The 27,919-nt window shown below is 43.2% G+C and overlaps 1 protein-coding gene across 4 annotated transcripts in view; it reads right to left on the bottom strand.

Annotated features, from left to right (window-relative positions):
• COL4A4 (collagen type IV alpha 4 chain) overlaps positions 1-27,919 on the bottom strand; it is a 135,198-nt gene that overhangs the window by 24,785 nt on the left and 82,494 nt on the right. For all 4 annotated transcript variants that reach the window (XM_043578010.1, XM_043578009.1, XM_043578011.1 and 1 more), the window contains 13 exons: positions 27,131-27,238; positions 26,433-26,651; positions 23,847-24,008; positions 22,721-22,891; positions 22,104-22,247; positions 19,123-19,230; positions 17,856-18,037; positions 16,933-16,996; positions 12,651-12,725; positions 8,707-8,814; positions 8,002-8,109; positions 1,609-1,680; positions 91-219 (listed from right to left, as the gene is read on the bottom strand). In XM_043578010.1, coding sequence (XP_043433945.1) covers positions 91-219; positions 1,609-1,680; positions 8,002-8,109; positions 8,707-8,814; positions 12,651-12,725; positions 16,933-16,996; positions 17,856-18,037; positions 19,123-19,230; positions 22,104-22,247; positions 22,721-22,891; positions 23,847-24,008; positions 26,433-26,651; positions 27,131-27,238 — 1,650 coding nt within the window. The remainder of the gene's footprint in view (positions 1-90; positions 220-1,608; positions 1,681-8,001; positions 8,110-8,706; positions 8,815-12,650; positions 12,726-16,932; positions 16,997-17,855; positions 18,038-19,122; positions 19,231-22,103; positions 22,248-22,720; positions 22,892-23,846; positions 24,009-26,432; positions 26,652-27,130; positions 27,239-27,919) is intronic.

Below are 27,919 nucleotides of genomic sequence, written 5' to 3' on the forward strand. Positions count from 1 at the left end.
TGAGGAGGGACGTGTTCGGAGATCAGCCTTATCACATTTGGAAGGTTCTGACTGAGTTATTGACAGAGGAAAAAGCATGCTGCTTCTTACCTGGGGGCCCGGGGGGACCTTTTTCTCCAGGAAGGCCTGGGGGAGAAATTCCTGGGCTCCCGGGGTCTCCTGTCTCCCCTTTCGGCCCAGGTATGCCCATTGGGCCAGGTGGGCCCACTTCATGCGAACCTTAACGAGGGAAACAGCATTAGTTCTCTGTTTGTTCCTCTTGTGGCTCCTGGAAAAGAACTGCTTCTAAAGGGGGTGACAGGGACACAGCAGGTTGTGCTGAGAACAACCGCCTGCCCAGTGGTGACCCGAAAGGCTGCGGACTCCCCCTGGGTCGCCATGTACCCTCTTGCGCCCTATCACACGGTCAGGCACAGGTTGGGTTTATTTTATAGTTATTTCCCAGACTAAAAACAACAACAACAATACAACAGCTTATCAACGCTCCAATGAGATCCAGCAATAAGTCACTATGAACAAACTGGTTTGAAATTTAAGGTGGAAATTCACATATAAATGGAAGCATCATGGAACTTTCCACTGAAAAGGGGGAAGGAACATCACTGGTTTCTTGGGGGAGGCACACATATAATCAGACTATTTGGAAGAGCCCCTAAAATGAATCCTACGTGACCTACATTAATTCTTGACCTTCTGAACTGTACAAAGATTCTGTCTCTCTTCAGCAACGGGGCCCGAACTAGGAGCACAACAACCCAACTCTCCACCGGAGACCCTCAGACCTCCGTGTCTGATTCCAGCTGCCTTGTCTGATTACGAGCTTAGTTTCCTGAGACACTAAAGCAGCAAACGGGCCCTATATTCAAACGCCAGAACAAATCTAAAGTGCAGCTGTTAATGATGAGCCTATTCGTGATAACAAAAATACCAGCAATTTGCTCAGGTAATTTGTTTTAGCAGCAGCCTGTGGGGGGGTGCTAAAACTAGTAATTAGGCCCACGGGGTCGTACTTGGCATCGTAACACTTAAAACAAGACCACAACAAGACCTCCCAACCATTTCTTTGTTATTTGTCACATTTTGAAATCTGGCCCCACCTAAAGCAATTACTCAGGGGCGCCTGGGTGGCTCAGTTGGTTAGGCCTCAGACTTCGGCTCAGGTCACAATCTCGCAGTCCGTGAGTTCGAGCCCCGCGTCGGGCTCTGTGCTAACTGCTCAGAGCCTGGAGCCTATTTCGGATTCTGTGTCTCCCTCTCTCTCTGACCCTCCCCCGTTCATGCTCTGTCTCTCTCTGTCTCAAAAATAAACAAACGTTAAAAAAAATAAATAAATAAAGCAATTACTCAGAGTATTTTTAGCAGGGAGAAAGCCCCAAGTAACATCAACAGAAGTCACTGTTAACCAGCCACTCCTTCTTAAATTGGGTTTTCTCAAAGGTCCTTCTTACATAAGTCCATCTTCAGTATGAGAAATAGTTCAATAGTGTGCCTCTAAACTAAGCCAGTTTCTTAGTTTCTCGCCCCAAGTTGTGTGCGGTAAAGGCACGCCAGCGGTATCTCACGGTCTCCTGACTGCAGTTTAATCGCTCACAAAGGGTTTTCTCTTACCTGAAGCGCCTTTGGCTCCTTTCTGACCCTTTAAACCATGTAAGCCGTTCAGACCGGGCGACCCGGAGGGACCTGAAACACATCACAGGCCTGTGATCCACTGGGGAAGACCGGATGTTGAAGTCCACCGGTCACCCAGCACAGGCACCACCCAGGGGAGCAGCCCGACAGCTTCTCCAGGAGGGAGCCATGAGATCTCACCGTCTAGATGTCATTATCAAGGCTAAGTCCGTGCCAGTGGTCATTACTTAACACATCCATCTGATGGATACTTTCTGCGAGGCAGCTTAACGCATTTCTTTGGTTTTAACACACTGCTCTTGGTCTCTGACCATATCATGGATGTCTCTCTCTATCCAGATATAGTCTAGAATTACTGACTGTTAGTGCAGCAAGGGACCTTAGATTCTATGACAATGAGCTCATCCTAGTAAAGAGAAAAGAGATTGGAATGGAGCAAACCGAGACCTCCTTCCTCCCAGGCTCAGGATCTGTCCACTCCATCACAGTGTGTGGATACTAATTTCTTTGGGATGTAGTCAGGTAAAGATAGTAAGACAGTAAGGACAGGTGGGGCCTGTGGCATACTGGGGAATACATGACACATTTAACTTTTCTTTAAGCACCGTACTACTCAGAAAGAAGAGGCCTACAGGTCAAGTTTGTTGATGCTATTTCTTTGCAGCTACTTCTTTCAAAAAGAACCACTCTGATGCCTCTTTACTGAAACTAAATTTATTTCATAACGATCAATGAAAACTCTAGTCTCCGTAATTAGGTATGATCTCATCGATGTCTGCATCTCTAGAACCTTCTGCCAGGCATCAGTATAGTCCTCTAAGGAGACATCTACCAACCTGACTTTACTTAAGTTGTCATTGAACACTGAACACCTATAAATCTAAAGATTTTCAAATATATCACTATTTAAAATATGTATTTACAAATATACAACTATTTAAAATACATATAATACATTTATATAATATATAGTACACTTGCACTTATACAGTACAAGTATACAGATTTATAGGGACGGAGTAGAGAAAGAAAACAAGGGACAGACAGAGGGAAGGAGGGAGAGAGGAAGGGGAAAAAGGCAGACAACTGATACGTACAGAATGTTTCTCCGGGAGCTGAGCCCTCCACCACATGATTCATACATGTCTTGTCTTACTGACTGATTTGGAGGAAAGAATCTTCTCCTCAGCCCCTGTCCAAACCTTGTGACCTTCCAAATTCATTGGTGGATCTTCATCCAAGGCTGAGAGCCAGCCAGCCATTCCTTGTTTAGGGCCACATCCCTCTCATTTACAATAGTAACACCCTAGCACACAGAAGGTGCCCCTCGCCTACCCCACGACACCTACACAGAGCTCTCTTGATGCCCGTGTCCCGGTGCCTGCCCCACGCTGTGCAACAAGCGTGTCTTTGGGTGAGTGGGTTACTTTGGGTAAACTAAGTACAAGATCGGGTCTTCTTAGTCTTCCCAAGCCCCCACCTGGCACGTCTCCTGACACGCAGTTGGTGTTTCAGCAGGTGTTTGTTGAATGAGTGAGTGGATGCATGAATGAATGAGTGAATGAGAAATTGTGCAATAGGGAGGGCCAGCGAATGGGTGGAAAGAAAGCTTCAGGAAGGAGGGAGTCCAACTTCTCTTTGCATGTTACGCGTTCTTTGATAGATTTATGGGAGGAATAAGAGTTGGTGAAGTTACAGGCATCCATTTGTGTATAAATAATTTATGTGCTAATTATTATCTCTTCATTAATATGCAAGTCCTCTGTGGGCTTCTTATTTAAAGATGGAACACTTAGCTCGTTCCATTCGATTTATTATCTGTACTTGAAATGGACACTTAGTCTATTTTTAAACTCTGAACTTCAGATCAGTGCAAATGAGCCGTATTCTCTCACACCAAAAAAAAAGGGGGGGGGGATGCACCCTTATTTTTCCTAAAGCTCTTATTTCCTAACCACTTTTAACAGCTCTGGCTGAGTTTATTTTTCAATCCTTTTTCCTATTAATGAGCCAACGTTTCAAGTTTGCACCAAAAGAACACACAGACCTTCATCTGCCAGATCTGGATATTTATTGCCATCTATCTGAAATGATAATAGATTTTTTGAGAACACTTTGCTATTTCAATGTGTTTTGATCTCCAGCTTAAGCCACCAAGATTGATGGCTTGGGGGACTTCGCTGGGGTGGAATGTCTCAGCTTCTGCCAACTCTGCATTGTCCCATCAACGCGTCCAGATCCCGGGCTGTCACAGGCCCAGCCCCTCACCATTGTTGAACTGGCCGACCCTTATCTGACCCAATGTTATCTTTCTAAATTGAATGCAGCTACATCTGGGTAGGATTTTAAGGACAATTTTTCCTTTTTACTGAAAGCTTTTTATCAATCCCATCTCTAAATCAGAAAGTTGTTCATGCATAAAATATATACAGCGCAGATGAGAGGCAATTAGGCTAACAAAGCACATTCCTTGGTAATGAGGATTTTTTTTATTCACCTCTCTGGCCATCCTCTGGCTTACCAACCATCATTTAAGGCTGCATCTCGCTGCACTCACGGGCCGGGGCACTCTACCCCCACTCAGAGAATCGAACCTTCTGCTCCAGCCCTCATGGGAACCACAGCCTCCATCCGGGTTAGCCAGCCCACTCTGAGACTGGTTTTCCACTGGGGTTTTCTTTTGTTCTAAAGCCTGAAAATGCTACTCTATCCCCAGTAGCCTTTATACAGGTTTATACTTTTTTTTTTCAAATTTTTTTTCAACGTTTTTTTTATTTATTTTTGGGACAGAGAGAGACAGAGCATGAACGGGGGAGGGTCAGAGAGAGAGGGAGACACAGAATCGGAAACAGGCTCCAAGCTCTGAGCCATCAGCCCAGAGCCTGACGCGGGGCTCGAACTCATGGACCGTGAGATCGTGACCTGGCTGAAGTCGGATGCTTAACTGACTGCGCCACCCAGGCGCCCCAGTATACAGGTTTATACTTTTAATGGGATGACTGCCTCATCCCTGTTTGTGAGGGATTTTCCCGAGGCACCCGGTTTCCCAGGCAAACCGGGACAGCTGGTCACCCAAAGGTGAAAGCCGATGGGAAAGAGACCTACGTAACTACAGGTTAATGGCCGAACGAAGTTGAAAGCTTATCAAAACAGATTCTGAATTTATTTGTAATCCAGAAAATACGGGAGTGCTTACTAAGGACAAGCACCGGAGCATAAAGACATGGTCTCCTAACCCCTGGAGCTTCAGTCCCCAAATGTACTTAGTGACAGCTGCTGACAAGACAACGCAGAGCAAGAGAGAAACAATCCCTGACCCGATAGAACAAATAGGCAATTACATCGAGAGTGATAAGAGCTGTGTGGGGGCAGGGCTGGAAGGGACGCTCCCGTCGGTGTAGAAGCAGAAGAACATTTCCATGATTTTCTCGGCTGTGAGAGGCATGGCATTTCTTTCTGGGTACAAGACATTTCGAGGTGCCTTTTCTCTGACGTGACAGCGTGCTTGCCACCAGCCAAAATAACCCACGGCACCCCTTTACACTTGTCATGGTGCAAACAGCTGTCTTTAGGTTTTCGGTATCGCGATCTCAGAACGCCCAACGAGGAGCTGAGTGTCTTCCTTTCAGAAGAGGGCAAATGGTATCCAGCCATTTTTAGCAGATGTTTAAGTTCAAGTTTAAATCTGACTGAACTCAAGCAGGACTGGGAATCCATGTGGCCAGTTCCAGCAGGGCAAACAACTTTGAGTTCAACAGCTGGTTTGTTCAAACAAGATAATCAGTCCCCTTGACTTATTTAGAACATACTTCAAATATTTAGTTTCTCAGATCAAAGTGTTTCTGCCGGAGCGCGGTTCATTTTTATATCAGCAGGATAAACGGCAACAATGGATTTATGTTGTGGCCGTTTTAATTTTTAGGAATGTAGCGCACGGTTTTGTTTTGTTGTTTTAAAGCCCGGTCGTTTGTTGGGCTGTTTGCAGCGAAACAGTGTCACTGCATGGTCAGGAAGCACCATTGCAACATCCGTCTGTATCGTTCCGATGGGTACTCGGGCTGATGTGTTCATTTTCTCCCCTTCTCCCAACAAACTCATTATTTCATACCACGGAACTATGATGTCAGGGGAGACTGAATTTTCGAGTAATTCTGTTCCTCAGTCAACGTCATTAGCTACTGGTATTTTAATAACCTACCATAGTGAAATGATGTGATAAACGCAAACTAAATCGAGAGACAGACAAACCCACAATAGTGACATGAGCCTGGTCACTTCAGTCAAACTGAGTGTATATTGTTTTCAAACCAAGAGGTTTGAAAATCCTTGCTATTTTTATTAAACTAGGAGGGTGAGAAGAAAGGGAAATGCAGTAGGAGTGGTTAATAATGGAAATAAATGAAAAAAAATTTTTTTTAACCTATTTCATCTTCCAACACTCAAAACAGTTGTCCAAGAACACCCCACCAGGGTAACAGAGATTTCCAGGGACAGCAAATGGCCACAATCACTAGATAAACTTTTAACATAAAAAATGATCACTTGGTGGGGGTGCCTGGGTGGCTCAGTCAGTTAAGCATCCAACTCTTGACTTTGGCTCAGGCCATGAGCTCACAGTTTGTGAGCTCAAGCCCTGCGTTGGGCTCTGCATTGACAGTGTGGAGCGTGCTCGGGATCCTCTCTCTCCTTCTCTCTCTGCCCCTCCCACACACGCTCTTTCTCCCTTTCTCAAAATAAAGAGAAACTTTGAAAGAAGTGATCATTTTGCCTGAGACCCTAAATTTATCACAAATCACCGCACTTCACATTCAGTGCCAGTGAAGAGGGAGAAGAACGATGCAAAGACATCTTGTTCGGTGATGGGAAGCAGAAGCCAAATATTTGGCCACATGGAAATACCTAAGTGTACCAACTCTCCAAAATAAAGGGTTCCCTTCTCTGCAGAGTTGTTCCAAGTACTTGCTGGAAAACAGGAATTATCTGAAAACTACTCGATGAGGGAAGAGACGAAAGCGTGGAAAGTTTTCATTTGGATTTTCAAAACAGCAAGGCAACTAAGAACCCAAAGGAGGGGTTTCCAACTCTTCTGAGAGGAAGTAATTTTCATTTGACCGGAGTTTAGTACATGGATGAGTCACCTAGCAGAAGGAAACTGAGAAGAAAGGGGAGGGGAGCTTGATTACAGGAATCCACCAACCAGGGCTTGAGCCTTCATCAGCTTATTCAAGTGAAGACCCTCATCTTCATCACTACTAGCTCAGTTGTTCATTCTCGATTTGTCCATGCCTCTATTTCTTAATTTACTCACAAATTTAAAAAATATAGGGGCGCCTGGGTGACTCCATCGGTTAAGCGTCCAACTTCGGCTCAGGTCATGATCTCGCAGTCTGTGAGTTCGAGCCCCAAGTTGGGCTCTGTGCTGACAGCTCGGAGCCTGGAGCCTGCCTCGGATTCTGTGTCTCCCTCTCTCTCTGCCCCTCCCCCGCTCACACTCTGTCTCCCTCTCAAAAATAAACATCAAAAAATTTAAAAAAATATTTACAGTAGCCCTCCAAAAGACTTACTGGGTATCCACTGGATGCCAAGGATATAAAATCACCTTCTACTTGGTAAGAAAGACTTCTCAACAATATACAATATAGGTGCTGTGCTAGAAGTATACACAAAGTGGCCATGAAAAGCTTTTTTTCTCTAAAATGGAAGAAATGGATGAAAGAAGAATAAGTAGTACCATGGAGGGATGGAGGGGCATGAAGATTTGTTAGTAACAAATAAATATGGCAGGTGATATGATATATATTACTGTAACCACACTTATAGCCGGTGCACTATTACCCATAAAGACCAAAAATGCAACCAGGAAAAAAATGTTTCTTTATCTAACAAAGTTCACGAATACGAGTAACTTTCTCCATGGCATTTTATTCTTCTCCTTCCACTTAACACAACTGGTAAATATATATTTATTTACGTATATGTTTTTAATATGTCTCCCTTGCTACATCCACTGTGAGCTCCATGAAGTCAGTAACCATGTCTGTTTTCCTCAAAATTGTGTGCCTAGCGTCTAACGCACAATCTAGAACGTAACAGACACCTCACTATCTAAGGGAAGAACAAATGAAGAGGCCTGAACTCTACAGGAAACACTGGGGGGAATGCCCTAAAAAAATGGCAGCACCACCATTTTGGTAGAAGGCAGGTCAAGAGCCTAGATGCACGGCCTGAAGCTGTGAGGGAGGGAGAAGAAGATGCTAACGGGCATCTGTGGGAAAGGGGAAGGAGCCATGAGCAAGATCAGTGTCACTCAGGGCAGGAAAAGCACCACAATTTGCCCTCATGGGGCGGGGGGGGGGGGGGCTTCCTTTTTACCTTTAATTCCCGGAAGACCTGGTGTCCCCAGGTCCCCCATCATGCCTCTTGGCCCAGGATCCCCCATGTCTCCTGGATGTCCCTTCAGCCCAGGTACTCCTGGATCACCTGAGGATAAGAAGGAGGTTCTGCAGATACCCAGTTGATATATGAGTTACCTTAATGGGGAAGGTAGGTCATCTGTATTCTTAATACATGGGAACATTGTCTTTTTTTTTTTAATTTTTTTAATCTTTTAGTCCTAGACCTCCTAACTCTAGAGAGAAAAAGATATACTTAGCCTCAGATGGAGCAAATACACTTTGGAGTGATTAAAGTTGCCAACTGCAATTTCAAACTTTCATTATATTCTGAATGTGTGACATTTGCCTTAAGTCTAAAGGAGAAAAGAAAACCAGCATCTGAATGGCAGATTAAGGAAGGACGGAAAGGGGCTTTTATCTGTCAGCCCATCACTTTGTACCTGGATCCTTGCCAGGCTCTTAACAGGTGTTGTCTCCGTTTACTTCCAGACCAACCCAATGAGACTGGACTAGCTCAAACTTACAAGACAGGAATGGGTAAGTTTCAGTCATCTGTCCAAAGTCACAGGTCTGGGAAATGGCAGAGTCACATCTGAAACTAGGTCTAAGTGAAAGCTGGCCTCTTCCGTTACACCAGAAGGTAGACGAGTGCCCGGAAGTTTCCAGGCTCCTTTCAAGGTACCTGGACAGCCTGGTGGTCCGGAGGAGCCAGGTAGTCCTGGCCTTCCAGGTGGTCCTCTGGGCCCTTGAACACCCGGCAAGCCCCGCTCTCCAGGTGCTCCAAGATGTCCTACAGAAAGAAAGATCAAACACCTGAATAATTGGACACTGGTCTTTGAGGTGGTGAATCTATAAGTATCTCCAACTACAGCCCCTGCCATCCTTTTCTATTATTACTTGTTTATATTTATAATTTCTCTATTGAAAAGATAACATTAAGGAAAAAATGAAAACAAAACACTTCGAATCCTCCCACCTTAATACAATTTTTCATATGTGTAACAATGTGCAAATAAGACCCACGATGTTATATTTTGATGTTTTAAATTAGCATCGTATTATAAGCAATGGCCAAGTTTGCCATTATTTTTCTAATTACTGTTTTTAAATGACTAGCTGATAGCTTAGGGAGTTAACCTTAATTAATCTAATTTTCTCTTACTATTGGCCACTCAAGGTATTTCTCTTTGCTGTTATGCATAATGATCTTTATACATTTTTAATCGATTTTTGTCGTATCAAATCATTTCCTTAGGAAAAATTCCTAGGAGTAGAACATTTCTAGGTAACATTATGTGATATTTTGGGGTTTTAAAAATGCATTAAAATGCTGAACTATGTCAAAGTAAATGACAGACATCCAGGAATTCCATTCCTAAATACTTTAAGAGGCATGCCTGAAAAAAAAGAACACCGTTCTCCTACGTGGCCAAAATAACATCATCACAGCCAAGAAGCTTCAGAACAACCGTTAACATCATCTAGTACTCCTTCCATACTTGAATTGCCCCAAGTGTGCCCTTAATTGTCCTTTACAGCTCGTGTGTCATCACTGGGTCCCATTCCAGAACCACACGTTGCTTCTGGTGGCTCCTTCCCTTAAGTTAAAGAAAAAAATCTACTAGAGTCTCTTTCTCGGGACAGAGATTTGCTGAAGAGAACATTTCGCGCGTTGCCTTTTTGGTCTTTTAGAAGAGACCATTCTGTTCTTGACAGAGGCTGTTAAATGGTTTATTTAACAGTTCAGGGCCGCACCTCTCACACCACCCCGTGTAGCCCCCCGAGATCTCGTGTGCTCCCTGAGGACCTGATGGCTTGTTGGCTCCTTTTCCTGCTAATTCAGTCAAAGGAAATAATATCTCACATTTACTTTAATTATATTTATTTGATTACTAGGGAAGATGACTATTTCCGCACGTGTTTATGTATATTGTATCACTTTAATACAATTTAGACGTCTAGGATAAGCCGATAGTCTGTGCTGAAATCAGCCAGTTGAATCAGCAAATAGGTGTAGAGTTCTGTGTTTACAAACCCATGGTGGGGCATAGCCCTTATTTATTACAACACACATGAAACAAGCCTGTGTTAATCGATACCTGTTCCCTGATCAAATCTAAGATCTATGGGCCTCACTGTGTGTTATTTTGTTTACCCTGAAAACATTCTTGCAGGAAAGGGAAGGTGGTATTATTCTCCTCTCCAAATGAAAAAAATGAAGGGTTGCCTCTCCAGTCACACCTGTATTAAGAACTGGACTCCTGAGCTAATTTATGCTGTGTTTTCTCTCTGAATGGAAAGGGGGAGGTGAAACTGAACCCAGTACACTCAGGTAAAATCCCCTGAGACACATGTGAGCTCTATGCCTTCTCACTGGACTCGATCAAATTCAACCCATGCAGCTTTTCTCCAGCCAATGGAAATTGTGTATTTAGGTAAACTCTGTGCCAGTGAATAAACATATGATGTAATTTAGAAATTTTAGGCTAAAGTTACGGTGTATGAGAAAAAGAACAATTTATTTATTTTTTTTAAATTTTTTTTTTCAACGTTTATTTATTTTGGGGACAGAGAGAGACAGAGCATGAACGGGGGAGGGGCAGAGAGAGAGGGAGACACAGAATCGGAAACAGGCTCCAGGCTCTGAGCCATCAGCCCAGAGCCTGACGCGGGGCTCGAACTCACGGACTGCGAGATCGTGACCTGGCTGAAGTCGGATGCTTAACCGACTGCGCCACCCAGGCGCCCCGAAAAAGAACAATTTAAATGGTGAACACCACAGGACACCAGGGAAATTACACTAAGGCAAATTTTCTTTAAAAGGTCAGCCTGGGGTGCCTGGGCGTCTCAGTCGGTAAGTGTCCGGCTCTTGACGGCTCAGGTCACAATCTCACGGTTTGCTGAGTTTGAGCCCCACATCGGGCTCTGCACCGGCAGCATGGAGCCTACTCGGGATTCTCTTTCTCCCTCTCTCTGCACCTCCCCTGCTCATGCTCTCATTCTCTCTCTCTCTCTCTCTCAAAAGAAATAAATTTTAAAAAATTAAAAAAAAAGCTAGCCTCAGTGTAAAATAACTCAGATTGATAATTTTTAACTTAAAATATTAGGTAATATTAAAGGCCTCCAGTTGGAGACTAGTTTCAGCTTATAAAATCTTACTATCTTCATGGTTTACATGAAAATACCAGTAAATGTGGAATTTTCAGTTAAGAAACTGCTATCAAGGAATCTTATTTGATCCTCAAAACAATCCTATAATTATGCCAGTTTATAAGTAAGAAACTGAGCTCACAAATGATGAGCAACTTATTCAAGATCCCATGGACAGTAATGATGGAGGCTGACTTTGAACCACTGGCTTTCCTTCTTAAGGCTTCTCCCTCTGGTATTTATTAGGAGCCTCCATGATGTTAAGCTCCCCTCAAATGTACATTTAAGCTGTACATTTTGGTTAAACTATTATGTTATCTAAATCTATTTGACCAGGTCAGAGGTAAAAGACGGATATGAAAGACAGTGGAAAGTTCTTGCCATTATAATAGCTTGTTTTTCTGTTAGAACTCCATTTTAGCAATCTTGTGGTATAAAAACAAAACAAAACGAAATTCTGATAAAACTTCCGCTCAGATATTCCTTCTGGTGTAGGTAATGAAACATGACTATTGTCAAAGAGAATTTTAAGATAAAACACAAAACTAGTGATTCGAGATATTTTAATTTACAAGGGACCCATCTAAAAACAAACCTATTTCTAACCTGCCCATTATTGGCTGAATGGGATTCTGCACACTTCTTTAACCAATCGTTTGTGGATGACATTTGCTCCTTCCGTGCAATGCATGCCTCTGTGCGTGCATCTTTGTACACTTGTCTGATAATCGAATTCAGATAAATTCCTACAAGTAAAATCACTACGTTAAAAGGCATGTATATTTCATCAACGGTGGGTCAGGTACTGAAGCAAGCCTAAGCCTCGAGGGGAGGGCAAGAACTCACAGGTACATCCCAATCCATTCTGAGGGACTACATGTCAATTGTCAAAATACTATTTTGAACAATTTAGATTCATTGTTGGTGATGAAGTTTAATTTTTTTTTTTTTGGTTCGGTTTTTAGTAAATGACATATTTGGTAAACGAGATATTCGATGAGATCTCAACAATGGCACTCCCCGCTGGCATTCACATATGATTTTCTGAGTAAGAAAGAAAGGGCTGGAATGACAACCTGAAGCTGTGGTCAGTGAGAGTGGTTATTGCTAATGTATCATTTATAATTCTAGAGATTGGGACATGGTCTGGCTTTTAATTGCTTGCAATAATCACTTTTGACCAAAATGTCAAAATCTGGGCATGCCAAGGGGAGTGGATTGTTATGTCAACCTCATAGGTCATGGGGGCCATGGTGGAAAAAGACTGAGAATCCCTGGTGTATAATCTGATGTCCTTCTAGGCCAATGATGCGGTGGCAGTGTTGAGACATAATCCTTCTGAGATGTATCTTAACAGGCAAAGGGGGAAGAAAATACTGATATAATCATTGCTGGGTAGGAGTATAAAGTAATTGTTCAATTTCTCAAACCAAATTTATTTTTTTTGTTTTAATAAGAAAAAATATGTAGCTATACCTGGACATCCAGGGCTACCTGGTTCTCCCTCGGGACCAGGTGGGCCAAACTGACTAGCAGGGTCCCCTTTGTTTCCTGTAAGTGATAAAATGCACATAATATTACTTATGAGAATTTAATTTTGTTTCATACAAGTGACTTAATAATGGTCATATTTATCTTTAGAGTTTATCTTCAAATGTTCCAGAGGAATTTTTGGAAAAATAGGGGGTTTTCCTATATAAGAACAATTGGAAACACAGTTGCAAGATGTGATTTACACACACACGCACACACACACACACACACACATTTTTATAGTTCATAACAATCATAAGAAACTATAGATATTAATGTTTGAATTTTTAAATTCCCTAAAATAGTTTCAAATTTAGGTATCTAAGAAATTACTTGGCATTGAGTGACTATATTTTTGTATTGTGCTTTAGAAACAAAAAGCAGAAACTGCCCTTGTTTTTACTGATGCAATCACATGTCAAGCTCATAAGGAAGCTCAGCTCGACGTCCTTGTGAAAACAAAATTACAGGGGTGCCTGGGAGGCTCAGCTGGTTAAGCACCTGACTCTTGGTTTCGGCTCAGGTCATGATCTCATGGCTCGTGGGTTTGAGACCCCATCAGGCTCTGTGCTGACAGCATGGAGCTAGCTTAGGATTCTCTCTCTTCCTCTCCCCCTGCCCCTCCCCCACTCATGTTCTACCTTTCTCTCTCTCTCTAAAAGTAAACTTAAAAAAAAAAATTACAAAGGCACATTTTATTGATAACTTCACAAGAGACCACACATTCAAAGGCCACTCTAGGCAATGGCTCCCACTGTACCACGGAGCTGTCCCACATCATTGCTGAATTCTTCCCAATACAGGACTTACAGCTGGGAGCTGGTTATAAATGGGGACTCAAAATAGTTGGGATCAGGAAGGACAAGACAATAGATGCAGTTATAAGAGAGAATAAGAGAGTTAATCAGGCATGATTTATAGTTCCCACTCACACCCCTTCCTAAGGGGTACTAAACACATCTTGTGGAAATTTCTCTTCCATCTGGCCTTACTTCTAATTGTGGCTGATCGCTTGAGGGGTAGGAATCTGGTCTATCCCAGGTCAGTCAGTCTTTCCTTGAGAAGCTGGAGTACAAACTGAGAATTTGAGGTCCTTGGTTACTGAGGCAGCAACCAAAAGGATTATCATGATGTAGTTATCATGATGCTTTGATGTACAGAGTGAGTGTTTGCAATCCAAACATATCCAGAAAGGTCCAAGTATCTTGAATAGAGAATGATGAAACCACCTGGCAGATAAGTAAGAACCAGCCGAGGGGTGCATGGGTGACTCAGTCGGGTAAGCGTCTGACTCTTGATTTCAGCTCAGGTCATGATCTCATGGTTCGTGAGACTGAGCCCCTCATCAGGCTCTGTGCTGACAGTGCAGAGCCTGCTTGAGATTCTTTCTCTCTTTCTCTCTGCCTCTCCTCTACTTGTGCTCTCTGTCTCAAAAATAAATAAACATTTCTAAAAAAAGAAAGATAGAAAAAGAAACAGCCCATAAAGAAAAGCGCAAAAGTCTCAAAAGAGAAACCATGGGTTGCCTAAAGTATGGGTTTCATTCATTACCCTTATATGGGCTTCATGAGAAACCTTTGACTCCAGGTACCATGCATGCATTTTGGTTCCTTGCAAACATGGCCAAAAGCAAGTATGAAGAAAATAACAAGTAGGTTTGTATTTTGAGAGACGTGAGGGGACTATAATAAATGCATAGGTAAGCAGAAGAAGAGTGAGTTTTAAACCATGAAGCTATAAAGTGTCAACTCAAATATGAAAACTTCTCTACTTGTAACTATTTCTGAAGAAGATATCTAGGTTATTCCTTCTGGATAAATAAGTGTGCACACTTCTTTTTCTCCTATAGCAATTATCCTATTATTTACGGAATCTCTCAACATGCACAACATGTCTCATGGGTGGTAAGGGAGATTTTTAGTGGTTCATTATGCTTTAATATTTTATTTTACTTTTTTAAAGATTATATTTTTCAGTAATCTCTCAACACCCAACGTGGGGCTTGAACTCACAACCCCGAGATCAAGAGTCACATGCTCTTCCGACTGAGCCAGCCAGGTGGGCCTACTCTTTTATATTTTAAAGTTATTCATTTTAATCTGTGATAAAGTAACATAGTGTGAATTCACAGATAGTGAAGTTAAGGTTAAGGTTAAGAAGGTAAATCATAATTAAGAGTCAAAGAAAAACATTAACCCAATGGTATGCAAGGATAGTTGCAATGTTAAAGATTTTACGCAAACATCGCAATTTAAGATACCCTGATTTTTGTTTGCTTGTGTGTCTGAATAAAGGGTTAATGAAATCCTTCTTTCTCTAAGAACATTAAAAGAAAAATTTTTTTTTATGTTTACTTATTTTGGAGAGAGAGAGAGAGAGAGAGAGAGAGAGAGAGAACAAGCACGGGAGGGGCAGAGAGAGATGGAAACACAGAATCTGAAGCAGGCCCCAGGCTCTGAGTTGTCTGCACTTGCAGGGCTTGAACTCAACAACCATGAGATCATGACCTGAGCTGAAATTGGACACTTAACCGACTGAGCCACCCAGGCACCCCTCTCTAAGAACATTTTTAACCACAGGTAACTTTGTTTCTGTTTCCCTGGAAATCTGATTAGGGTAGAATGTCAGTTGTGTGATGAAACAACATGGTTATGGTACAAGTTAAACCAAGGCCTATGGGGCCAAATCTAACCTGTGGCTTGTTGTAAATACATTTTTACTGGAACACAGCCACACCTCTTGTTTGCATATTGTCTGGCTGTTTTCATGCTATAGGTGTTCTCATGCACAGCTGAGTAGTTTTAACAGGGAACACATCGCTGAAAATATCTGTGGTCTGACCCCTTGAAAAAGCACACTTGCTGACCCCTGGCTTACGGTAAACATGACCCAACTATGAGTTATATGTCGCCCAGAAATTCTTAAGTGAAATATTAACACCTGGTAGGAAGTCACGGCCTTGGCCTTCTCTGTGCACTGTGACTCTTGTCTCAGTACCCTAAAAGTCGTATCTATGGAGTCCTTAGAAGAGATATTGGGTCTTATGGTACAGAAGGCTTATAAGCCAAGGTGGACCCTGCCCACCAACGTGGATCTGGTCTTCATGCACCTGAGCTGTCATTTACGCAGCTGCAATCACTACAAAGACCACTGAAGGACCCCCACTGAGGAGAAAGACCTGTGTGCTCTACAGGCATACTGTTCTCTCTCCGGTACCCTTGGATCCGAATGACAAATGTGGATGATTTGTGTTTCGAGTGCTTGACTATCTAGCAGTCTAAAAAGAACCGCTGGGTTAGTGTCTAAAATTTATAAAGAACTTATATAACCCAAAACTCCCCAAAATGAAAAATCCAATTAAAAAATGGGCAGAAGACATGAATAGACCTTGTTCCAAAGAAGACCTCCAGAGGGCCAACAGATACACGAAAAGACGCTCAACATCGCTTATCACCAGGGAAATGAAATTCAAAACTTCAATGAGCTATCACCTCACTCCTGTCAGAATGGCTACCATTAACAACACAAGAAACAACAGGTGTTGGAGAGTATGCAGAGAAAGGGGAAGTCTCTTGCACTGTTGGTGGGAAGGCAAACTGTTGCAGCCACTGTGGAAAACAGTATGGAGTTTCCTCGAAAAGTTAAAAATTGAACTACCCTATGGCTCAATAATCATACTACTAGGTATTTATCCAAAGAATACAAAAATACCAATTCAAAAGGATACATGCATCCCAATATTTATAGCAGCATTATCCACAATAACCAAATTATGGAAACAGTCCAAGCATTCATCATTTGATGTATGGATAAAGAAGATGTGGGGTGTGTGTGTTGTGTATATACATATAAATATACATATACTTATATTTATATTTATGAAATGGTATATTATATTACTCAGCCATCAGAAAGAATGAGATATTTCCATCTGCAACAATATGGATGGAGCTCGAGAACATTATGCTAAGCGAAATAAGTCAGAGAAAGATAAGTACCATACGATTTCATGCATATGTGGAATTTAAGAAACAAATGAGCAAAAGGGCAAAAAAGAGCTGGAATTTAAATAATAATTTAAAAAAATAATCAAAAGAAGCCCTTGGATATTGCAGTTTGTTTGATGGATTTAACTTTTCATTTGTGCCAAATGTGCGTGCCCATGGTGTTATGAACACCCAGGACCATAAGCCTGGTGGACGGCTGCTGTATTTCCGAAGCATACCTTTAGGGCCTCTCAGTCCATCGCTTCCTGAAATTCCAGGGGACCCTGGAGAACCTGGTTCACCCTGAGAGTTTAAAACAAAAGACCTTGTTTGGTTTCACATACAAATGGCATATTCACAACATGATCCCGTTATAATCTTCCATAACCATTGTCCATATATTTGCAATGGTAAAGAAAATTGGAAATGCATTACAGGCAATGCTACTCCATGTGCCTAGCTTTTAAAAGTTGCTAAAAGCCCAGAATTGGAGGTACCAACGGGTAGCGTCCAATTCTCTATTCCTGACTGCATAACAGTAATTGCATCACATGACTTGAATTTTAAGTTTTGAATGAGCAAACTGATACCAAATAAAACATTGTCAGAAGACATTTTTTTTCTTTTCCCAAAAACTTTAAAAAAATCTATTTGATTCCAAATGATGGGTAGCAAATTATATACATCTTCTGGAAGTTATGATGTAGGCTCCTACATGTTAGGTACCTCCTGGCTTCCCAAGGGAGTATTTCACTCATGGTTATGAAGACCAAATGTATTTACAGAAAAATCTGTGATATCTGCAACTCGATAGGAAGGCTTAGAAACCAGAATTTGGGTTATATTTCAGATGATTCCTGACTCCGATAAACCATCAGTCATGAGATAAATTTCGGTAGAGCTGTTTAAACTAGGCTGGGGGTACAGTACGTGGAGTAAGTGACCGGGTCATCTGTTACGAGAAACAGGCATGAACACTGGCCAAAAACTATAATTACCTCATAGCCTGCCAGAAGGCTCCATCCTTCCTTTGGCATATCCCTTCTATTCTAAAACCCGGTAAAACGACAATGATATATACTGGCAAATTATGACTCCTTATCGGCATCCCGAGAGCAAAAGGGTTTTATTATTTCTTTCCTCCCCAACAGCAGCCACTTACCTGGTCACCTGGAAATCCTGGAAAACCAATAATGCCTCTCAGCCCGGGTGAGCCTGGAGGGCCTGGGGCTCCAGGGAGCCCCGGGTGCCCGGTTCTACCAGGCTCCCCTCTGTGAAATCCAGGTGGTCCGTATCTTCCCGGCTCTCCTCTCCTCCCCTGCATCCCCGGATTGCCTTTATCACCTGATGGGGTTGGAAGTGTTAACAAACCTCTTTGAGGAAATCCCGGGCTGGGCAATAGTTAGGCTTGAGGGTGTGGGTCCTACATTTAGGAGATGAAGCCAAGGGTTTTGGAAATCCGAATTCCTGCCCTCAGCCACATCGTGATGGTTTTTGGCTTCAGTGGAAGAGGCGTCCGCGAAGAGAGCTGGGGACACCCGAGGTAGGAATGGGCATGCAGGGTCGTTCGCTTTCACACCCTCATTTTACAAATGAGGAAGAACCTCGGACCAGTTAAAGGACATTCGCCCCCTAACAACTAGTTCAGGAGAGAGCCAAGACAAGAGCCGGGCTTCGTGCAGACTAAATCTGAACTTGGGAAAGAGAACACAAATGTGGTGGTCAAAATCCTTGCCACACAGTGTTTCTGAGGGGCAGCAGCACAGCCATCGGGGTGATTGTTAGAAAGGCAGAGTTGGGCTGCCCCAGATCCGCTGACTGAGGATCTGTGTTTTCACAAGAGCCCCCGGGGTTCATCTGCCCACTGAAGACTGAGAAGAACGGTCAAAATGACCTAGACAATCAATTTTAATAATTAAAATTATTCGGGGCGCCCAGTGGCTCAGGTGGTTAAGCATCCAACCCTTGAATTCGACTTGGGTCACGATCTCATGGTTGGTGAGTTTGAGCCCCACATCAGGCTCTGCACTGACAGCACGGAGCCTGCTTGGGATTTGCTCTCTCCCTCTCTCTCTGCCTCTCCCCTACTATATAAATAAATAAACTTTAAAAAAAATTATTCATTTTAATACCAGTCACCAAAAACAGGGGTACTTTAAACCTGGAACTGGTACTATAGGTATAATCTTAGGATTGGTCTTAGTTTGGAATGTTCAAGCCTATACATACCTATGAATTTGAAGTTCTGGCATGGAAAAGCAAAAGAAAAATACAGCACGAGGTTAATCTGGGTATAGTTATATCTTAAAAAGATGACCTTTCCTAATCTCAGCATTATTAGGAAAGCTGTCTGATACGCATGCTTGTTTGAACGATCCAAAAAGAAGTCTACTCATTTGATTCAGTCTTAAAAAAATCTAAGTGCTTACCTTCTGCCCCTGGGAATCCACTATCTCCAGGAGGTCCAGGTTCCCCGGTTTTCCCCTTTAGGGAAATTACAGCCATCTCTCCTTCATCTCCTGGGGGTCCCCTTGCTCCTTGAGATATTAATGATGCAAGAGAAGACAAACAGAAGGACCACACATGTGATTCTTCTGTTACAGCACTTTACGTCCGGTTTGCAAATCCACATTTCAGTTACTAAACCGCACTTATGTTTACAGCTTGCACGATGTCCATACCATCAACTTATTTTTCTAAAGGAAGGGCCGTGCCTTTTACATTTCTCTCCCCACTTGTCCGGCAACAGGGTCTGGTGTACAGGGAGTGATCAGTGAATGTGTGCTAAATACAACTAAATGGGTCTCCGAGGTTTAAGTGTCAAAAGACAGGCTTGAAAAGTCCCAGATCTAAAATATGTCTGTTTATCCTGTTAAATGTGAATTGCCCATTGCATATGTTTCAGTTCCCCATCCTCTCCTTCCTGGCCACACTATTATTTTCCTTACACTAAAAGAACACTTATTTCAACTTGCTGCTCCACACAGAGAATTCTGAAAGGTAGGAAAAATGTATGATGTTTCCATCTGATTTTTGTAAACACTGTCCAGTTGGAGAAGTGTGTTCAAGTGGGCTCATACCAGCAAGGTGAAAGCCAATTATTAACAATACAAGAATTTTGTAAGCCAGTTGTTAAACTGTTGGCAGCTTTAAAAAAAAAAAAAAAAAAAAAAAGAGCCATGGTGGGAATATTTACACCATGGGAGCAAACACAAATCAGGGCATTTAAAAAATTTACTTATTTATTTAAATTCCAGTTAGTTAAAACACAGTGTAATATTACTTTCTTAATTTTTGTTTTTTATTTTGGAGACCATAGTAGCATAGCAAATATCACTCAGTCTATGCTAGCAAAGAGTGACTGTGATTCCTTGATTCTATGTAATAAATTTACAGGCTAGTAAAACAAAAACATAATAGTAGAATCAATCAACTAAGAAGTAAAAGTAATTAGAAGGTGGCATCTGGGTGGTTCAGTCAGTTAAGCGTCTGAGTCTTGATTTTGGCTCAGGTCATGATCTCACCGTTTGTGGGATCGAGCCCCTCGTCAGGCTCCATACTGATAGTGCAGAGCCTCCTTGAAATGTTCTCTCTCCCTCTCTTTTTCTCTCTGCCTCTCCCCCTCTTGTTCTTTCTCTCTCTCCCTCTCTCTCTCTGTCTCTCTCAAAATAAATAAATAAACTTAAAAAAAAAAAGAAGTAAAAGCTATTTGAATTTTATAGGAGGCTATTTACCCCAAATGCTTTAAGGACAAAAAACTTGTTTCTCAAAATTGTCAAGCATTCATTCTCAACCCTGGAAATGAAACGTTACCTTCACTCACTGCAGCCTCATGGCTAATTGGTAAAAGTAAATATTTAACAGGGACGGACACAGAACATTTAAACCAGTGGTCTTGCAATTTTTATTTTTTAATAGCAATGACAACTCCTTCTTTAAATGAAGCTTGGGGGAGGCATAACTCACGGCTCAGATGAAAATGGACTTCTTACAGTTCAGAGGTCTGCAAATTACAACTGGAGAGCCAAATCTCACTTGTAGCCTGTTTATGTATAATCTGTGAGCTATGAATGATTTTTACCCTTCTAAACTGTTAGGGGGAAAACTCAAAACGAGAATAATATTTTATGACATGTGACAATTAAATGAAGTTCAAATTCAGTGTCCATGAACAAAATTTGATTGGAACATAGCTATGTTAGCGTGTTTCACTGCTCTCTCTGGCTGCTTTCGTGCTGCCAAAGCTGACCTGAATGGTTTCAACAGAGAACATACAGCCTGCAACGCCTAAAATCTTTACTATCTGGCTCTTTATTAAAAAAAAAAAAAAATTATGTTTTCGTTCGAAAGAAAGAAAGAAAGAAAGAAAGAGGGGTGCCTGGGTGGCTCAGTCGGTTGAGCATCCGACTTCGGCTCAGGTCATGATCTTGTGGTTCATGAGTTCGAGCCCCGCGTCGGGCTCTGTGCTGACAGCTCAGAGCCTGGAGCCTGCTTCAGATTCTGTGTCCCCCTCTCTCTCCGCCCCACCCCTGCTTGTCTCTGTCTCTCTCTCTCTGTCTTTCAAAAATGAATAAACATAAAAAATTTTTAAAAAAAAAAATAAAGAAAGAGGAAAGAAAGAGAAAGAAAGAAAAAGAAAGAAAGAAAGAAAAAGAAAGAAAAGAAAGAAAGAAAGAAAAGAAAGGAAGGAAGGAAGAGAAAGAAAGAAAGAAAGAAAGAAAGAAAGAAAGAAAGAAAAGAGAAGAGAAAAGAAAAGAAAAGAAAAGAAAAGAAAAGAAAAGAAAAGAAAAGAAAAGAAAAGAAAAGAAAAGAAAAGAAGGAAGGAAGGAAGAAAGAAAGAAATTGAAAGAGGTTGGGGGCCAGGGGCCCTACCTGTACTCCCTTCCCAATAGGTGAGAAGGTCCTCTCAAACTCAATAGCTATAAATCAAAGCATCTGTTATTCTTTTTTTCCTATTAATAGAGCAATTCATTTATCAGCTATATGCGCGACATGATAGAGAGGTAAGGAAAATGAAGTGGTTTAAAATTCTAAAACAAACACCTGCAATCTAAAAGGAAGAGGAATCCAAGCTTCAGGATAGTCCTGTTTCTTTTTCCTTTTTTAAAAATTGTTTTAAATGTTTACTTATTTTGAGAGAGAAAACGAGAGAGAGAGCACACGTGTGGTGGGGGGTGGGGTGGCGAGAGAGAGGGAGAGACATAATGCCAAGCAGGTTCCTTGTCGTCAGCGTAGAGCCCGACCCAAGGCTCGAACTCATGAACTGAAATCAAGAGTCAGACACTCAACCAACTGGGCCACCCAGGCATCCCAAGTCCCATTTATTTTTCAAAGACCATATTTACCCATTCTGATCAAACACCAGACACAAGACATGTTGCATCATCATCGTGCTGTTAACCGCATTTACCTTTGGCGCCTTTCACCCCCTTGTCTCCGAGGAAGCCAGGCCGACCCCTCTCTCCTGGTTCCCCTTTATGGCCAGGGTGCCCCTCCAGGCCAGGCTTTCCTCTCTCCCCTGGGAAACCTGGGAAGCCAGGCAGCCCCTGGGATCCTGATGAAATGAGAACATGAATTTTTAGAAAAGCCATTTTAAAAGCTACTTTGCTTCCTAGATTCGTGGGGCTTGCTGTCAGCGTGGAGGTGTGCCCACCCGCGTACCTCAACTTGTCCTGAAGGTGAACCACCGCCGTCAGCCTCACGGCGTGTGATGGCCGTGCTCGCCTACTCAGCTCTCCGCCCCACAGAGCTGAAGTGAAGCCTTTATGTCTTCTGAGCCCTGACCCCACAATGCTTTAAGGGGACCAGGAGCCAGGGACACGGGGCTGGAGGGTGGGGGCTCATCCAAAACAGAAGTACATTGGCTCTGACCCTACACCTTATCGGCTCTACCCTGTCGAGCAGAAGTGTTTACGGGTTCTGTGGACCTAACACCCCCACCCACCTTCTCCCATCTACCTACCTCTTTACTTAGCAGTGGACTTGAGGTTTATAAAAAGGAAAAAATAATGGAAAAGCACTACCCACCCTTTGGGCCTGGAAGACCAGGCAGTCCATCATCGCCTATGGGGCCTGGGAGCCCTGGGGGTCCGGGGGGTCCATCTACCCCTGGCCGTCCTGGGACTCCAGGGAGACCCTTCATTCCAGCCGGACCAGGAGGCCCCACATCCCCTCGCTGTCCTTTCCAACCTGGGGCGCCTGAGACAAACCACAATGACAATAACATATGAAGACTGAAGACTGGCTTCACACACGGGGCAGGAAAGAAAAGAATTCATGATAACTTAAATTGTGTCTCTGTGCCTATGAAACACTGGTTATCGGCTCAAATCACAATGGCAAGCCTCCATCAGCCTAAGAACCTATTTCTCTGGCTGCTAGAAAAAGAAAGGCAGGTGACTTGAAAAACTACCTTCCAGTAGAGAGACACGAGTACTATGAAGGGCATTTGAAAAATGGAAAATGGATAAGGATGAAGAACGAAATTATTATTATTAGCATTTACTCTTGAAGCGAATAGAAGAAAACTTTCCAGGTGTTTCCTGAAGCTATGGCCGAGTGAACTTTGGTCGTGTTCACCACAGAGGATTATAGAAGTCACAGCAATGTCATCTAGGAGTATGGGTGCCAGGAAGAAAGCCGCGGTGGCAGGGATGGCCCCAACCTCGCTTTGATGCACTGAGAGGGCGGATCCCTACATCTGGATGAATCCAACAGGATTTGCACAATAGGTGACAAAGCACATGGTGAAGTGGAGATCACACTGGAAATAGCCCTCCAGCACCTTGTGTTGAAAGATGCCTCTTCCTGGGTCTCCCCAGCCCCTACAACAGAGCTGGCTGTTCTGCAGGCTGCTAGAAAGCACCAGTTCCCCAGGCACAGCCCTCCTCTCGGATGCTGCACCCCACTGCATGTGTAACACCCATCTAACCCCACTTCTGTTGCCCCCATGACACTAGGGGGACAAGGGGAAATGACACGAGCCACCAGGAAGCTCATGCTACTTGCCGTTCTGTGAATAGTACAGCCCTTGGTCTCTGCCCCAAGAGTCTTGGTTCTGTCCTTCGGTAAAAGAGCAGCAGGGATCCTATTCCTTGGTGAGAAGAGTCAAGCTGCAGACCCTACAGAGGTCTTGACATGTGCCGACACTTACCTGGACTGCCCGGAGCCCCGGGGAGTCCGGGTTGCCCTGGTGTTCCTGGGGCGCCTCTTTCACAGGAATGGCCAGGTGGACCTGGGATCCCTGGAAACCCAGCACTTCCCTCTCTGCCTCTGGGGCCTTTGAGACCTGGGAATCCAGGCAAACCAGCCGGCCCTGAAATGATACAATGCACTCCTGACACTCCGGGCACAAAACTGTATAGAGTCAGCCTGCAACAAAAGGTTCACGCTTATCGATCCCAGAAATAAAGGTTTGATCCTGGCTCAGTGCTCACAGGAGTTAAGTCTCGCACAGGATTTTCTTATCATAGATGGTAGCGAGCTCCAAATGAATGGGAAAACCACGCATTACTCAGAGAGTTCCTTGATAAGGTTGTGTAGACAACAAAAAAGCTGCTTATGCAAATTTAAAAACTACACAGTTCTTCCTGATTCTAATTAACCTCTAACATGGTGGCGGGCTTCACACCAAATCGCCACAACGCTCGCCCACCCAGTTTGCACTGTATGGACGTGCTTTTTGTAAGCTATTTCGTCACTTGAACTCTTAAATTTCTACTGACTGGAGAGGCAGTGTCATAATTTTCAGAAAAAAAAAAATCCCCCATCATTCCAAGCCCTAACCTAAATTTTGTTTTATTTTTCCCAGTTTTCATCATACTTTTGTTCATATGTTTATATTTTTAAGGTAGTGATCACAGTACACACTCGATCGTTGGATTATTTCACATTGCATATGAATCTGCAAATTTCTTCTATTTTGTTTTAATCTTTATAAATATAATTTTAATTGCTAATAGCTGAATAGTGTTCCTTTGAGAGACTGAGAGAGAGTGTGTGTGTGTGTGTGTGTGTGTATTACTTAACTCTATTGTTCCCATCCTCTCATCCTCTAATGTGGATGATATAAGAGTACTTTTTTTAATGTTTATGTATTTATTTTGAGAGAGAGGGAGAGAGAGAGCATGTTCAGGAGCTGGGGAGGGGCAGAGAGAGAGGAAGAGAGAGGGAGAGAGTGTATGTATTACTTAACTCTATTGTTCCCATCCTCTAATGTGGATGATATAAGAGTATTTTTTTTATGTTTATGTATTTATTTTGAGAGAGAGAGAGAGAGAGAGAGCATGGTGCATGAGCTAGGAAGGGGCAGAGAGAGAGGGAGACAGAGGGAAAGAGAGGGAGATGGCATGTTCAGGAGCTGGGGAGGGCCAGAGAGAGAGGGAGACAGAGGGAGACAGCATGTTCAAGAGCTGGAGAGGGGCAGAGAGAGAGGAAGACAGAGGGAGAGAGAGGGAGACAGCATGTTCAGGAGCTGGGGAGGGGCAGAGAGAGAGAGAGAGGGAGAGAGAGAATCCCAAGCAGGCTCCAGGCCGTCAGCACATCCTGACTCAGGGCCGCACGAACTGTGAGATCATGACCTGAGCCAAAATCAAGAGTCAGATGGTCAACCGACTCAGCTACCCAGGTGCCCCCAAGAGTATTTTCATAATAACCTTCATCTTCTGCTGAACATTTCCCTTAGATACATCTTCACAAGTGAAATAGCGAATTACTAAGTCAAAATTATTTTTACTGACTCAGATAATACATTATCTTGTTACTTTCCAACTAATTGGGGTTTTGCATATGAATATTTTGACTTACAAACTACAGAACAAGTAAGCTCCCTGGTGACACAGAATGTGGCTTAGTCCCTTGTCCTCCACGTGCCCTGTACTATGATACTACTGTGGACACCTAATAAATGCTGGCCCATCCACTGTCAGAAAAGACCCAGAACAGTGCTTGTAAAACTCTAGTCTGGGGTCCACTCTTGGTCACCATCACCCAAAAGGCTAAGTAAGTTCAGATGGAATTTCTGGCCCCCATCCAATTTTGATGTAATGAATCAAAATTTCTGAGATTGGGGCCCAGAAGATGATTTTCATGGCCCTGACCCAGGCTTATTTTTAAGCACATTAAATCTAAAGACCTCTGCTGAGGATCCTGAAGAATCCTTGGTGAATTTGGAAATGGATGAAAATCAGTGCCAGGGCCATCCTCCCACCTTCCCCGCCTGCTGCCCCTGCTGGGACGAAAGTCTCTCCACCCTGTCACCTGTTCAAATGACACAGCTTGTGTGCCAGGGCCCAGCCCACCCCCAGCTCCTCCATGGGGCTTCCCTAAACACCATCTCACCCTGTTCTGCCTCCCTGAGCTGCCCCTCCTCTTACAGGTGGTCCTTCAACCTGGCTTTGGCAGTGGGCATGTTCCCCGGGCCCTGCTCCTTGGGCGTTTACAGAGCTAACATACTGTCCTGAGTCTGAAGCAGGCAGATGTCCAGTAGCTGCTGAATCAAACTGAACTGACGGAGTCACAGTGAGCTGCCCTGGACTCGAAAGGAACCAGTAAAATGCAAAGGCAACACTAAGGACTCAGGTTACTTGAAATGTGACCAGTGCTCATTTATGAGGGAAGATGCCTGGGGGGACATTTCGCATTCTAGACTTCTAAGGCTAGATAGTCTAAATAGTCTTCACTGACCTGTTGCAGACCTGAGCCAGCTTTATGGACCACAGGGACAGGACAGCCCTCATACCTGCAAAGCCTGGAGGTCCTGGATCACCTCTATGTCCTTTTGACCCCGGCACCCCTGCAAGACCTCTCTCTCCCGGGGGACCTGGGTGGCCGTAGGCAGTGTCTCCCATGATTCCTTTCTGCCCATTTGCTCCACGAGAACCGGGAGAGCCTGGGGGCCCAGGAAGGGAGGACCCCTTTGCACCTCCAAAACCTGGATCTCCTACGTCACCACGAAAACCTATCGAAAAATATTGTTTCAATTGTTAAACGTACAAATATAGAACCAATACAAATGTAAGACTACTACTTTGATAAAAACACATTAAAAAAAAACACAGGGATACGTTACTAAAATTCAGAGTAACTTAATAGGCAACGTTGCTTTGCCACCTTTCACAGGAAAATACGTTGTGAGTTTGTGTCTTCTAGAAGCCAACAATGTTTCCCTAATCGCTTTCATCATGGCAGTCTGTCTGTACTGAGCAGTTTCTACCAAATAACAGACCAACAGTAGTCTATAACTCATGCTTTCAGGTGGAAGTAGCCCTGAGGATTTACAAAATTACCAGAACCTAAAAATTATCAAAACATAGCTAAGAGCTTAGTGTTTCAAGAAAAAACATCCCCCATGATCTAGGGATCCGTGGGCCATTTGCTTACTAAGGTCATCGAGTTTCGAGGTCTACATGCATTCTTAACTGAAAACCACTTACTTACCAGGTGGACCAGGTATTTCTGATATTCCTGGTTTGCCACGCTGACCCTTTGGCCCATCTAAACACCTCAACCCTGGAGCGCCCGGAGGGCCCGGAAGTCCCTTTGGTCCTAAACAATAACAACCAAACCCAGACTCAGTAAAACACAAATGAAATGAGAACAAACTAAGGTGATTTAAAAAAAAAAAAAAACCCGAAAAACCTCTATGCGGTCTTTTTCCGAGGACTCTACTTTATGGAAGATGTTGCCTCGCCTGGTTTACATAATCATTTTATGAATCACGTGCTGCAAATAAGTGTTTCAGAGAATAATTCTGTTCATGTACTTCATTTTTTTAAAAGAAGTTAATGTTTATTTTTGAGAGAGAGAGAGAGAGAGAGAGAGAGAGAGAGAGAGAGAGAGACTGTGAGTGGGGGAGGGGCAGAGAGAGAGGGAGACACAGAATCCGAAGCAGGCTCCAGGCTCTGAGCTGTCAGCACAGAGCCCGACGTGGAGCTCAAACTCACGAACCATGAGATCATGACCTGAGCTGAAGCCGGACAGTTAACTGACTGAGACATCCAGGTGCCCCTTGTTAGTATACTTTAAGTCATACATAAAGGATTCTTCCTGAAAGCCTTTGAGACATACACCAGCACTCAGATGAACCTTTTGGTTCCTCTGCTCTGTGTCAACACAAATATTAGAGCATAGCCCCTTCTGTAGGAAGAAAGATATGTGGCCTGCTGGGTGAAGGCCAAAATCTATTTCCCTGCACCTTACTGAATTTGCCCTCAAATGAAGTATAGG

This window comes from Prionailurus bengalensis, chromosome C1 (genome assembly GCF_016509475.1).
Source record: "Prionailurus bengalensis isolate Pbe53 chromosome C1, Fcat_Pben_1.1_paternal_pri, whole genome shotgun sequence".
Lineage (NCBI taxonomy): Eukaryota > Metazoa > Chordata > Mammalia > Carnivora > Felidae > Prionailurus > Prionailurus bengalensis.